We start from the raw sequence: 12,500 nt of genomic DNA on the forward strand, positions 1-12,500 counted from the left end.
CAGTGGTCAACAGATACCTGTGAGCATTATATTGTTGATCACAAGTGCAATGAATAAGAAATATGCTGCATCTCCATTGACCAGTTGGGGATTTACAAGAAGAGAAAACTATTAACAGTCAGTTAATTAACACAGTCAGTTAAAAATTAAAAATACATATAGAAATACAATATATACCTTTGCTTTGGTGACATCAAGATTCTCTGCTTGAAGCTGCAGACACAGGTGTGAAACAATAGGCAGAACATCCATCAAGAGATAGGTGATGTAAATAAATTGTGTTGAGGCCATTGCCTTCAACAGTCCCTTGGCCTTAGGGTCTTTGGAAGCATTCCTTTAATGAAAGTAGCTTATGAGTGGGTCTAAGGTATGGTTGGATCAGTTGCAAGATCCAGGGGTACAAATGCGTAACATTAGGGAAAAACTAGCAACTTCATAAAATTACCAAAAAATCATCAAAACATAGATTATTCATAAACTTTTATTGTAAGAACTACTTTTTGAGAAAATATTTGATGTTATCTGTTAAATTATCCTCATTAATTAATACCCAGAATGCATAGCGGGCGTGGTCATATATTCTATTTACACATTTGCAGGCTTAAATTCACGATTCTGTTTAGAAATAACACAGTTTTATTTACATAACTAAAAAGAAGACATAATTTCCTCATGCTGGTTGGGTAAAAGCTGGAATAATACATTTCTACGCCTATTTAATTTCTTGAGTTCTCCACAGATAGTCCTGACAGTGTTTGCATACACAATAGCTTGTTTATTGTCAAGCTTGTAGGTCATGTCTATAATATTGTCCCTTAGGAAAAAGTTACCCTTGAAGACAAAGGAACCTTTCTGATAAGCAGCACTATAGTCATCAACTTCATCTTCACCCAAAATTATGGCACCACTGCTTGTAACTTTGAAGAGGTAGTAATCATATATCTATGCTATTATTCTGTTTCCGACACACTCCCCCCATGTGCCTTCCAAACGGAAGCACATGTAAACAGAGGAAACGGCCAGCTTAATTAATAATCAAATTGAAATCAGAAACAAAACAAAACAAAGTAATGAATGTCAAAGTCCGCTGAAATCACTTTAATTCTCCGTCCATCCGCACAGGTCTGTCCTGCGTTTAGGTTTAAAGTTCTTCACTCTCTATAGCGTCACGAATACGCAAGTTTGCGGCAACCGCAGCATCTCTCCGTGGACGAAAAACTGGCGCTTTAGCATTCAGGGGGGTAAGGACGTCAGCTCTCTCCGGCGCTCTATCGCATGCTAGTTCCATGGGATAAAGGTGTTGAATCGGCCTCTCCAGAAACGTTTTCCCTGCGCGCAGCTTCACTCCACGTACAATTCCATCACGGCCGTTGAATAGTTTAGCGACCACTCCTAATGGCCACTTTCCTCGGTTCTTTTCTTCTGAACGAATGAGAACGACGTCACCAGGCTTTAAGGGCCTCGCCTTGCCTTTTCCATTGCAGTTGTGACGCTCTCTGAGCGCCGCCAAGTACTCTCGAGACCAGCGTCTCCACACAGCGTCCTTACAAGACCTCAAATACTTGGCACGCTTTCGTAGGTCAGTTGTCTCCTCTCGCCATGGTTCTTGTTCAGGGAGGCGAATACATCTTTGGAATAGGAAAGAAGATGGGGTGAGTAGAGGGAGCTGGACGTCATCTTCTACATAGGACAGGGGGCGGCGATTTAGTTGAGTTTCAACATCCAGCACGACTTCGCACAGCTCTGACCAGGATAGCATTCCTCCACCAATTACTTTATAGAATGCACGTTTGAAGAGGCCCACTAGTCGCTCAAACTGGCCACCCCACCAGGGTGCTCGACTTAGGTTAAACCTCCAGATAATCTTCTCTGATGCAAGGTAGCCTTGAACTTGCTCATCTTTCTGAATTCCTTTCAGTAGGTTTGCCGCTCCTACGAACGTTTTTCCATTGTCTGAAAAGATCTTTAAAGGTCGTCCACGTCTAGCGATGAAACGCTTCAAGCTTGAAAGAAAGGTAGTAGTTTCCAGATTAGGCAGGACCTCCAAGTACAAGGCTCTCGTTAAACTGCACGTGTAGAGCACCAGATAGCCTTTTCCTTCTACACGAGAGGACTTGCGGTACTTGATCGGCCCAGCAAAATCTACTCCAACAATTTCAAAGGGAGTTGAGCCCTCAGTTCTCTCCAGAGGCAATAAACCGGGGGGTGGAGCTGCGAGCGCAACCGCCTGGAAGCGTTTGCACCCATAACACTCCCTGATGACTTTCTTCGCGAGGCGCCTCAGGCGGGGAATCCAGAACTCTTCTCTCACTTTAGCCATAGTAAGCCCCACTCCCCCGTGAAGAGTGGCTTTGTGGACGTGTTCGACATATTTGTTTGCGAGCGTTGTGGCGTCTGGGATGTATATCGGATAGACCCCTTGCAGTCTCCCACGGCACTCAAGCAATCCATCTTTGTTCTTCTGTAAGTTTAGGCACAGGCGATCTTCCTCCATGCTTTCACTTCCCCGGCTCTGTACGCGTAGCAACCAAAAGTGTTTCTGCTTCTCAATTTCGTCTGTTGTCAGGGGTCCCTTTGTTCTTGTCGCTCTTTTCGCTCTAGCGTTGTTTGCGAACCGCATAATCCAAGCGCACACTCGCAAAGTCTTCCAGTAGTTGTGCTTGGCCAGAAGATGGTCTAGATCGTCATCAGCTTTAACGGCCATGGCAAAGAGCTCCTTTGTAGCCTTCATTTCTGCGTTAGATTCAGCGGTGGGCGCGGTCACAAGGTCGGCTGGCCATTTCACAGGATCACTTAGCCACTCTGGTCCCTTCCACCACAGTTGGTTCTCCTCAGTTACCAGTCCACCTCGGCTAGCAAGATCTGCAGGATTATCCTGAGTAGGTACGTGCCTCCAGACAACATCAGAGTGTTTTCTAATTTTTCGTACCCGGTTGGCCACAAACTGCTTATAGTCTCCTCCTCCTAGTATCCAATGTAAGGCCACGCTGCTGTCAAGCCAACAATGCAGCGAAGTCACAGGGAATCCTTGCAGTGCACCTCGTACGTTGGTCAGAAGATTTACAGCCATGTGACCCATCATCTCCTTATAGTTAGGATTTTCCACGGACAAAAGTTCAGCGCGGTCTACTCTAGTTACTCGTAATGAAATTGCATTGTTTCCTTTAGTGTCACTCACTTGCGTATTGTAAGTTTCTGTCCGCTTAGTCACTATGCCCACGATAGTTTGTATACGGCGTGTTAGAGTGCGAGCTGGTACGAGGTTTAGACGATCCAAGATGTATCCTGAAGCATAAGACGCAGTCGCACCGGTGTCCAGTAGGGCTCTACAGGTCACGCCATTCAACTTGACAAGTACGATTGGATGGCCGACTTTCTCTCCTTCTTGAGTTGCAGTTAGAGCCACTCCGCCGTTGTTCGCTCTTTGGCGTCCAGTTGCCGACGGTCGGTCGCAAATAGATGAGTGGTGCCTTTGTTTGCAGTGTACGCAAGATGCGCGGCTTCGGCATTGTGAAGCGCTGTGTTGAGGCCCAGTGCAGTTGAAGCACAAGCGTTTGTTTTGTAGAATGCGACGGCGCTCCGCTGGAGATGTCACGTTCTCACACTCCCAAGATCTGTGTGTCACGCGATCGCAGTAGACACACGCGTGTCGTGGGTTGGGTTCGCCCTGTCGCGCGTAGAAACTTCTGTCACGAGGCAAACGTGGGGGACGCGGCGGACGCGGCGGGTGATAAATCGGCGGAGTCGGAGACGTTTCGTTTGCCTTTTCTACCCCCAGAGTTTCCATCGGATGAATGGCTTTCCATTCTTCTAAAGCCTGCATAAGGTCCCCGAAACCCCAATCTTGCCATCCCGGTTTCCCGCTCACGAGGTCTGCCTTTATGTCTGGCAATTTGTCTAGGACGCCACGCACCATAAATAAACACCCAGAAAGTTTACCTAGGGTCTCTAATGATTGAACATTGTAGTTCAAAGTCTGACAAAATTTATGAATTTCATTAGGGATGCATCCGGTCACCACAGGTAAACCATTGATGTTATCAATATACGCTCTCACAATCTCGCTTGTCTTGCCATAATTGGACTTCAAGATATTTTTAGCACGTACATAACCTTCAGGACTAAATGGGAGGCCATCGATTGATTCACAAACATCACTTTCCAGTAATTCTTTGAGGTGAGCAAATTTAGTAACCGGGGGAATATCGGCTGCATCGATTTCCGCTTTGAACTTGTTCCAAAAGGAAAGCCACTTTTCGTAGGTACCGTCATATTTCGTAATTACCAGCTTTGGCATTTTGACATTTCCCTTACTTAGGGGTTTTTCGGCGGACTGATCGGGCAACTGCATTTTTGATTTTTGCTCAAGTTTAAGGTTTTCAAAGTTCAGTTCATCCTCCCTCCTTTTGGCTAGAAGAGCCTCTTCCTCTTCCCGTTTTTTGTTTATTGCTTTTGCCCCAGCTTCTTCGAGATGACGATTTAAATCTTCTACTTCTTTATCTACATCATCAATCGTTTGCTCGATAATTTTTCCCCATTCATCAACTTCGTCAATGCCTTTTCCCGCTTCAAGCTTACCTTTCTCGATGTCTAGCTTCAAGTCTTCTATAGATGCCACAATCTTTCCCAGAGTTTCTTTATGTCGAGTGATCTTCTCGATATTTCCCTTCTCCACGACAGATTTCGTCCTTCCTCGTGCAAGCTTTAGAAGCTGAAGTTCTGCCTCCAGTTTAGCTTCCATTGACTAACAGGTTGTCCAAATCACTGCAGGTCCCGTCGGAGGTGCCACAAATGTGGGGAATTAGTAAGGATAGCCCACACCGTCACGTCTTCACTAGATTTTTTATTCTTTTCCTCTTCTATTCTCGCTAGGTTTTACAGCTGTCACAACTCCTCGACTCGACTGATATGAAAGATTACTTCGACTGAAAGCTAAATAAATCACAGACAATTGTTCCTTATCTTTGCGGGACACCTTAGTTAAAAGAACGCTGATTGGCTAGATACGAATCTTCCAGACATAAGAATAACAAAATTTCCAGACAAACATTTCACAATCGCTATTTGATATCTATGCTATTATTCTGTTTCCGACAGGCGTCATCAGCTGCTGCAATGGCGACAGTACTTCCTTCTTCAACAAGATCAGTGAGTGCATTGACTGTTTTACTGACATTGACTGAGTCTTGATTCTGCCTTGTGACTGCAACATCTCCTTCTCTTGACATCTCAACCTCTCTCCACTTATCAACATACTCCTCATTTTCACAGTCCATGTCAGTTAAACAACCAATGCACATACAGCTTCTTAGCCTTGTCTTCACCTTACATTGCTGAGAAGTTGTTTTTACAGAGTGGATTTTTCTAATCCCTTTTAGCTCTTTAAAAGTGCGGCCAATTCTGTTTCTGTCAACAGCTCCTTCTCCATTTAGTGGAATGTAGAAGTATACTCTCTTGTTTAAGGTGGTTTTGCTGTTGGTTGAAGATGGCAAAGAGAACTTGTCCTTCAGATACTCATAGAGCTCCTTTGCAGACTTGATGGATGCTTCTCTTCGAATCACAGCAAGAGTAGCACGTTGTTTGACATTAGCACCTGCTGCATCTTGCTCTCCTTTTGCATGAGAGGTTTCAAAGAAATGCCGGTCCACCTGACACCCAAAGTCAGACAAAGAACATGACAAATCACCAAAAGTGTGCTTAGATTTGTATTGTCCAGCACACCCATCAGTGAATTCATGAACTTTGTCTACTTTCACTTTGACCTCATTCCTAAGGTACGTCAGTATTAGGCCTTGGGTGTGGTGTACAAAATGGTAGTCTTGAGTGTTGTCTTCTGAAAGGGCAAAGATGTGCTCTTTGATGAGGACAGGGTCTTGTTCTGTACTTGCTTTGCCATCAATGTCAATATCAGCATGGCGATAGACAATTGACACATGAATGCTGACTTTCACAGGATCGAAATACTCTGATTGAATTTCATCTTGTGATCTGCAAGTGTAATTCTCAGAAAAATCATGCACACAGATGATATGGTTGAGAGGCAGGTTTGTCATTAAATGATCAAACTGTTCTTTTTGCCATTTGGCCGTAAATGAATGGTAGGGATAATCTTTCAGGAGTTGCTGGAAATAGTCAAACATCTCTTTGACAGGAGTTTCTTTTTGGACCAAGTGGATTTTCCTTTTTTCCTCGCCATTGTTATCTTTGTACGTTATGTATTCATATCGTTTCCACTTGACTTCAGTTTCAGACATTTCTTCAGCTGCTGTCTTGAAGTTCTTCACCCCACACTTGTCACAGCTCCTTGTCAGGCAGTCTAGAGAGGAATAGCTGGAGTCTTCTGGCTTTTCACACAATGTGGATTCCACAGCTTCAGTGAGAAAATTAAAGGCTTGAACTTCATTATTTTGTATGGATTTTCGATATTTCATGCAAGAATCAAATACAATTTTGCATTCTACATGCTTCCTACACAAGCAAGATTGTCTATCTCTCTCTCTAGCTCCAGTAACAAAGAAAGGCTTCAACTGCTCAAATCTTCGTTGTTTCACTTTTATGTCGGGATGTAGCTCCTGGAATTCTTTGAAACACTCTGTTTGAGTCTTTTCAAGGATATGCTTTGCGTGCTCCACATACTCCTTTTTGCCAATTCGTTGCCGCATCTTGTCTCTTTTGGATCCAGTGGGTCGACTTGCTTGTAGGGTCCAAAAATCGTAGATAACACGCTTATCTTCTTCTTTAATCGCGTCACACCTGACATTTCTTTTTGTGCTCAACCAGCAGGCCTCATCACCCTTCAAAACTCTTTCTCTATGTTTGATAGCTTTGGACACCTGGCTTCTTTTTACTCCCATCATCTTGGCAATCCGTGTTTGGTGCTTGTTTTTTTTGACAGAAGATCCAAAAGCCAAAGAGCGCGTACAGTTATAAGCTGCTCTTTCATCAGTCGACTTAGCTTTTTTGACTTTGGACAATCCTTCTGCCAAATCTTCTACCAAACACTCCATTGCTTCGATATTTTGTTGCTCCTCAACTGGTCTCACGAACTTCTTTTTTTCAAGAATCTTCCTTGTGCGAGGAGTACTTGCAAGGTTTTGAAGAATTTCAGCCTTTTTTGCGGGGGTTTGAGGTAAGGCAGGGGACACCTTGTCCTTTGCACGTTTTTTTGCCATCCTTGAACTAAAAGCCGGTGTGGTGATGTTGACTTCCGGTTCCGGTTGCGCAAATGATGACTCTTTTCTATTCTGACGAAGTTTTCGAACCCTTTCTCGAGTTTGCTGTCGCTTTTTCTCTTCCCTCTCTTTTTCTCTTTGCTTCAAAACCTTCTTCTTGATAGCTGATGCAGCATTCCGCTCACGGTTGGCTCTTTTGTCATCAGCCTTTTGTGCAGATGTGCGTGTTTTCACTGCGGCGACTGTCGCGTTTTTTTTCTTGCTTCGAAGCAAGCGCATTCTTTCTCTTGCTTTTTGTGCAAGAACTTCCTTGTTTCTTTCATAGTATTCCCTTTGTTGTTTAAGCTTTTTTTCTTCTTTTTCTTTTCTCCTTTGATCAGCAGAATATTTTTTGTTTTCCATTGAATATTTCGCAAGCGAAGCGTGTAAATTCTCGACGGAAGAAGTCACGCTAGGGAAGTCACGTTCTCTAGTAATTTCCAGTCTCAAACGATCCTTTGTTCATGGGTGTATATCAATTAATTGTTGTATACCCCCTCTAGACGTAATGTACAAGGTTGTTGTAAGCGAGGAAGAAGCGAAGTTTAGATGCGAAGATTTCTAAAACTGCCACTATTTTGCGCGTGTAAACTGATACACCAATGCAAACAATACTGTTCCAAGATCGAATATGTTCGCGATTCAAAAAAGACATAAATTTAGATGTTAAATTGAGTTAGATTCGTGAACATTTGGTACCGATAGAAAGTTTAGAATTTGAGAATGACAGATCTGCTAGTTGAAGAGCAATTTCATTTTAAGCGCGGCTATCACAGACCTTTTTGGAGATGAGGATAAATAATTTTAAGGTAAATTTTCTATGCATTTTATGTGTTCGCGATTCAGACTTTTTGGATTTTTTACGCTGTCTTTGAATTAAATGGAATAAAAATTTGTATACAGAAAATAAATCATCTGAGAATTATTGTATGTATTTTTTTAAACTGATTTGAGCTTTTTTTGCGACAAAATCTTGGTGACTATGAAGTATAGTACAATATTGTATAAACAGCGTTACATGTTCGGTCGCCGAGAAAATTGTTTCGTAGCGCGAATATTACAATTCAGTGTTCCAATTTTAACTATTTTATTGAAAAGTCTATGTTTCTAGTGTATTTCTAAGTTAAAATTATTTTGAAATTTTAAATTTTTAAGTAAGAAATTTTTGAATATGTTTGATGCTTTGTCAGATTATGTTACGCGTTACACAAGAATTCGCCTCACTTTTCTGAATACTAAAATCCATAAAAAAATAAATTCTTCCTCTATTACCACGATTTTTGGTTTAATACAAAGAGGTTAACTATATCTAACAGGATATATAAGTTTTAAAGTGTTTTGTTTGAAATATATATTTTTTTGCTCAATATGGTTTTCGTAAACATGCTTTGCCACCCTGGATCGTGCTACTGATTTAAGCAGCCTCCACAGCTTCATAACAGGACAACCACTGAACTGCATGGATCTCTTTATACTTAAGTGCAGGGTGATCAAGAACTTCCTGCACTTTATGAAGCTCCTTCTCCCTTGTTGCTGAAGCTTTCATGCAATAAAACAAAGATGTAAGCCACTCCTGGTACTTCTTTAAGCATGGTATATCATTTGCTGCTTGGCTTGTACAGAGGGCCAACCTGTGTGCCATGCAGTGAATATGTACCATGTGGGCATTTTGCTCCTTCAACCATCCTTTCATGCCTTTGTTTTCTCCGGTCGTCACGCTAGCTCCATCTGACCCAAATCCAATAGTCTTTGAGGGAACTATTTCCCTCTTCTGGGCTTTAGGTAAAATTTCTTGGGCAAGGCCTTCCCCAGTGCCATCCTAATATTCTACGTCCCTTAAAGTAGATCGTTTCAGCCACACATGTTTTGAGTTCAATAATTCTTGCATGCATTGTCATCCGTTTCTTGTTGGCAATGTCTGCACTTTAATTTGCAAACATTGTTACAAATGGTGAATGCTCTATGCGTTCATTGACTTCTTCATCGATTTGTGTACTTATGGCCGAAAGGATCTCATTAGCAGTGTAGTAGCTCTCATAAGTTACTTTCTCGCTTACTTTCATACACCCAATTTTCGGCACTCCAAGATCTTTAAGCAGTTGCATTAGACTTTCCTATTTCCAAAGTGAGCCAAGAAACTACCTTCATTTCTTTAATCATCGCTTAATCTTTACAAAATGCTTTTGAAACAGCAGCTTGAAAGTTTGCTCTTAACTTCTCTGCACTTACTGCATGTTTGTAATCCATCAGTTTCTCGTGCCTTGTAATGCTACTTGTTTTGAATGTTTTGCAACCAGAGGTCATGGTATTTTTTTGCCATGTTTGAGGCAAATCTTACAAAACATGGCATCTCTTTCATACACTAGCCATGACCACAAAGTTAAAGTGCACCTAAACCCCAATTTTTTTTTTGCTTATTATTAAAAACACTTTGCTGTCAAATAACTGAATTACGTGAATATGTACAATACAATAAGACTAATATTAAAAAAGTAAAAAAAGTATATATATATATATATATACATATTATATACAGTGGCTAATAACAAAACTGTCTCAAAATCTGTTAGTCATGCACACGGATGGGGTAAAGGTGTGACCGGATTTAAGGTTGTACATCTCCTGGGAATGTGTTGGGAGTAGATGGTTGAATTTTTGGCTGCCATGCGCAATTTTATTGAATAGACCTTTACATAATGTGCGCCTCCTATCGTATAGGGTTGGTAGGCCAGCTTTAGCTTGACCTTCATTATAATTACAAACTGGAAAGATGATGCATAACACATGATGCTGAATGCATCCAATTTCATCTGAGCAATAAAATGATAGATAAATCAATCAATCAATCAATCGTTAATTCAACCCTATTGCAGTAACAACTGAATTACAGGGGGTGGTCACGACATACATTTTGAAATTTGACAGTTAAAAAAATCATTAAATCTTTTGCATTTGCCAGTAGAGGCCTGATACGATTGTGAGCTTGAGTTTAAATTATAACCGTGGTAATAAACCAGCGGAACCCGAAAGAGACTACTAAGTGTTCCTGAAACATGGCAGGAATTGGCAAAATTCATGTAAGCTTGTTGCTGCTTATCGCTAAGAAGTTGAAGGTCAGCAAGGTGTAGTGCGTGGCTATAAGAAAGATCAGGGAAGACAATATAGAGAGCTTTCCTCTGGACTAGCTCTAAAAGGTTACTTAAGTAGGCTGGAAGTGCCACCCATACAGGGGACGCATATTCGAGCACAGAGGGAATCGTACTGCAATATACAGATACTAATTGGGAAGGTGAAAGTCTGCTTTTCTTAAGAATCCTCAACCCATAGAGATGTTTGGAAGCTTTATCGTATATGTACTCACAATGTGCATTCCATGAAAGGTCATCAGAAACTATGACACCCAGCAGTTTGTACTGGGATACCCTTTCAATTAGGGTGCCCCTTTAGTAGAGGGTTGGAACAAGTTGATTTATACTGGAGAAGGTCAACAACCATCTCTTTACACTTCTTAGGGTTTAGTTTCATATTGTGCTCTAGGGAGCACTTATTTACATTAGAGGTGATGATGGGCAGATAACTATTGGAGTTCCTGGGAATAAGTTCCAAGATGGTAAGGTCATCAATGCACTTCAGATGAGTACACCATTCACTGGCCAGCCTATTCACAAGTATAGTGAAGAGAAGGGGAGCCATGCACGTACCTTGTGTGATGCCACCACAAGGTGAGATGGCCGAGGACAGTTGACCATTAATCCTAACACGCTGCAGCGGGCCAACTAAAAAGGCACCAACCCAATGGACAATGGCTTCATGAACACCAAGCACCTCCAACTCGTGCAGCAAAGCCCTGTGGTCAACTAGATCGAACTCCTTACTAAAATCAGTAAGCAGGATCTTAGCGTACATACCCTCCCTGTCGAGTGATTTGACAAGGAGCAATGAAAGACCTGACGTGCATATTCTAGGACTGATCTAATAATGCCACTATAAAATCTAACAAGATCATTGGGAGCAATACCCGCGTGCTTAAGTTGTCTAAAGAGATAGTCTCTTGGCAACCTTAGTCGTGATTGAGTCAATATGTGCAGACCATTTGAGGTCACTGCTTGTGATAATGCCAAGAACTTTAGCTGAAGATACCATTCAAACTCGACCCCTTCTATGGACACTTGTGAGAAGCAAGGGGGAGTGCGCTTGAAGCATGTGTGGATCTCCTTGCATTTGGTTGGATTTAGCTGTAGATGATTTTCCCGAGAGCAATTGTGGATGTAATCAGCCGCTTGCTGAAGTGAGCTGTGCTTGGAGGCAGGAATGACTTCAGGGACCATTGTGTCATCGACGAATTTCCACATGTATAACCCTTCTGGGAGAGGGAGATCATTTATCATCGCCGGAAATAATTAATTGCCGGTATGTTTTATTTCAAGGCAGGTACTGCATCAATTTAGGCTAATGTATATTTACATGATTGTATGGCACAGAACTTGCCAAGTACATTATTAACGATGTATGATAACCTGTCACTAAAATTTAGGTGAAAGTAATATTTTGAGAAAAAGAAACTCTTTGATGAAAAGGGTGGGTTAATTTCTCAATATTATTAAATTTTTTATCTTGTTGACTATCAAGCAAATGGTAAAAAGGGAATACAACTTACCACTTGAATCACTCCTACCTGGGGTCACCTAAAAGGGAATTATTTAGAGAGAATTAACTGATATTACTTTTGATGACACACAAATGCGGCCGTTTTTGTTCTTTGGAAAAGGTTCTTTGATTCAATCTTTGTTGTAACTGTTGTTTGTATTTCAAAGTGTTTGAATTTTTTGATACTTTTAAGTCTATCAAAAGTCATTGGCTCTACCACAAGTGAGGACCACCATTTACCTCTACTTAAACCAACACATGTGATGCCCAATGTTTGTTCAGACTTTCTAGTATCCATAATGCAGTGGTTTTGTCACCTCTCACTTTCTTCCTTTGGTTAAGTTGTTTTTCTTTCTATAAAGAAAGTGTTTTTATAATTTTTGCAAAATGACTTAGTGATATGACAGGAAATTTCAATGCAACATTGAATCTATTTTTCTGGATTAGCTTTGCAAAATTTCATGTTACTGTTTTGCATCAACCGGATTAGAAAATATTGGAAAACAAGTTCTCTCATCTTCTTGAAGGCTGTGTTAGCAATAAGTTGGGCAGTTACTATTGCCTGAACTGCATCTATGTGTCTATGAGTATCCGCTTGAGAAACTTTCCAAGGGTCCCTTGCATCTTTTCAGCTTTGTCCTT

General features: G+C 41.4%; 2 protein-coding genes and 1 pseudogene across 3 annotated transcripts in view; all 3 read right to left on the minus strand.

The window, feature by feature from the left end:
- Positions 1-299, minus strand: part of LOC148728683 (uncharacterized) — a 1,870-nt gene extending 1,571 nt beyond the window's left edge. The window contains exon 1 of the mRNA XM_088724506.1: positions 1-299. This exon is cut by the window's left edge and continues 441 nt beyond it. The gene's annotated coding sequence lies outside the window, so the exon portion shown is untranslated.
- Positions 300-467: 168 nt separating this feature from the next.
- Positions 468-8,625, minus strand: LOC148728684 (uncharacterized; annotated as a pseudogene). Its single transcript, XR_015988488.1, has 2 exons — positions 5,096-8,625; positions 468-947 (listed from the first exon to the last, which is right to left on the minus strand). The product of XR_015988488.1 is annotated as an uncharacterized LOC148728684 (transcript).
- Positions 945-2,927, minus strand: LOC111328989 (uncharacterized). Its single transcript, XM_088724504.1, has one exon. It carries the CDS (start codon positions 2,729-2,731, stop codon positions 1,142-1,144), a length of 1,590 nt encoding a protein of 529 aa, XP_088580630.1. The 5' UTR covers positions 2,732-2,927; the 3' UTR covers positions 945-1,141.
- Positions 8,626-12,500: the final 3,875 nt, after the last annotated feature.

This window comes from Stylophora pistillata, chromosome 6, assembly GCF_964205215.1.
Source record: "Stylophora pistillata chromosome 6, jaStyPist1.2, whole genome shotgun sequence".
NCBI classification, from domain to species: domain Eukaryota; kingdom Metazoa; phylum Cnidaria; class Anthozoa; order Scleractinia; family Pocilloporidae; genus Stylophora; species Stylophora pistillata.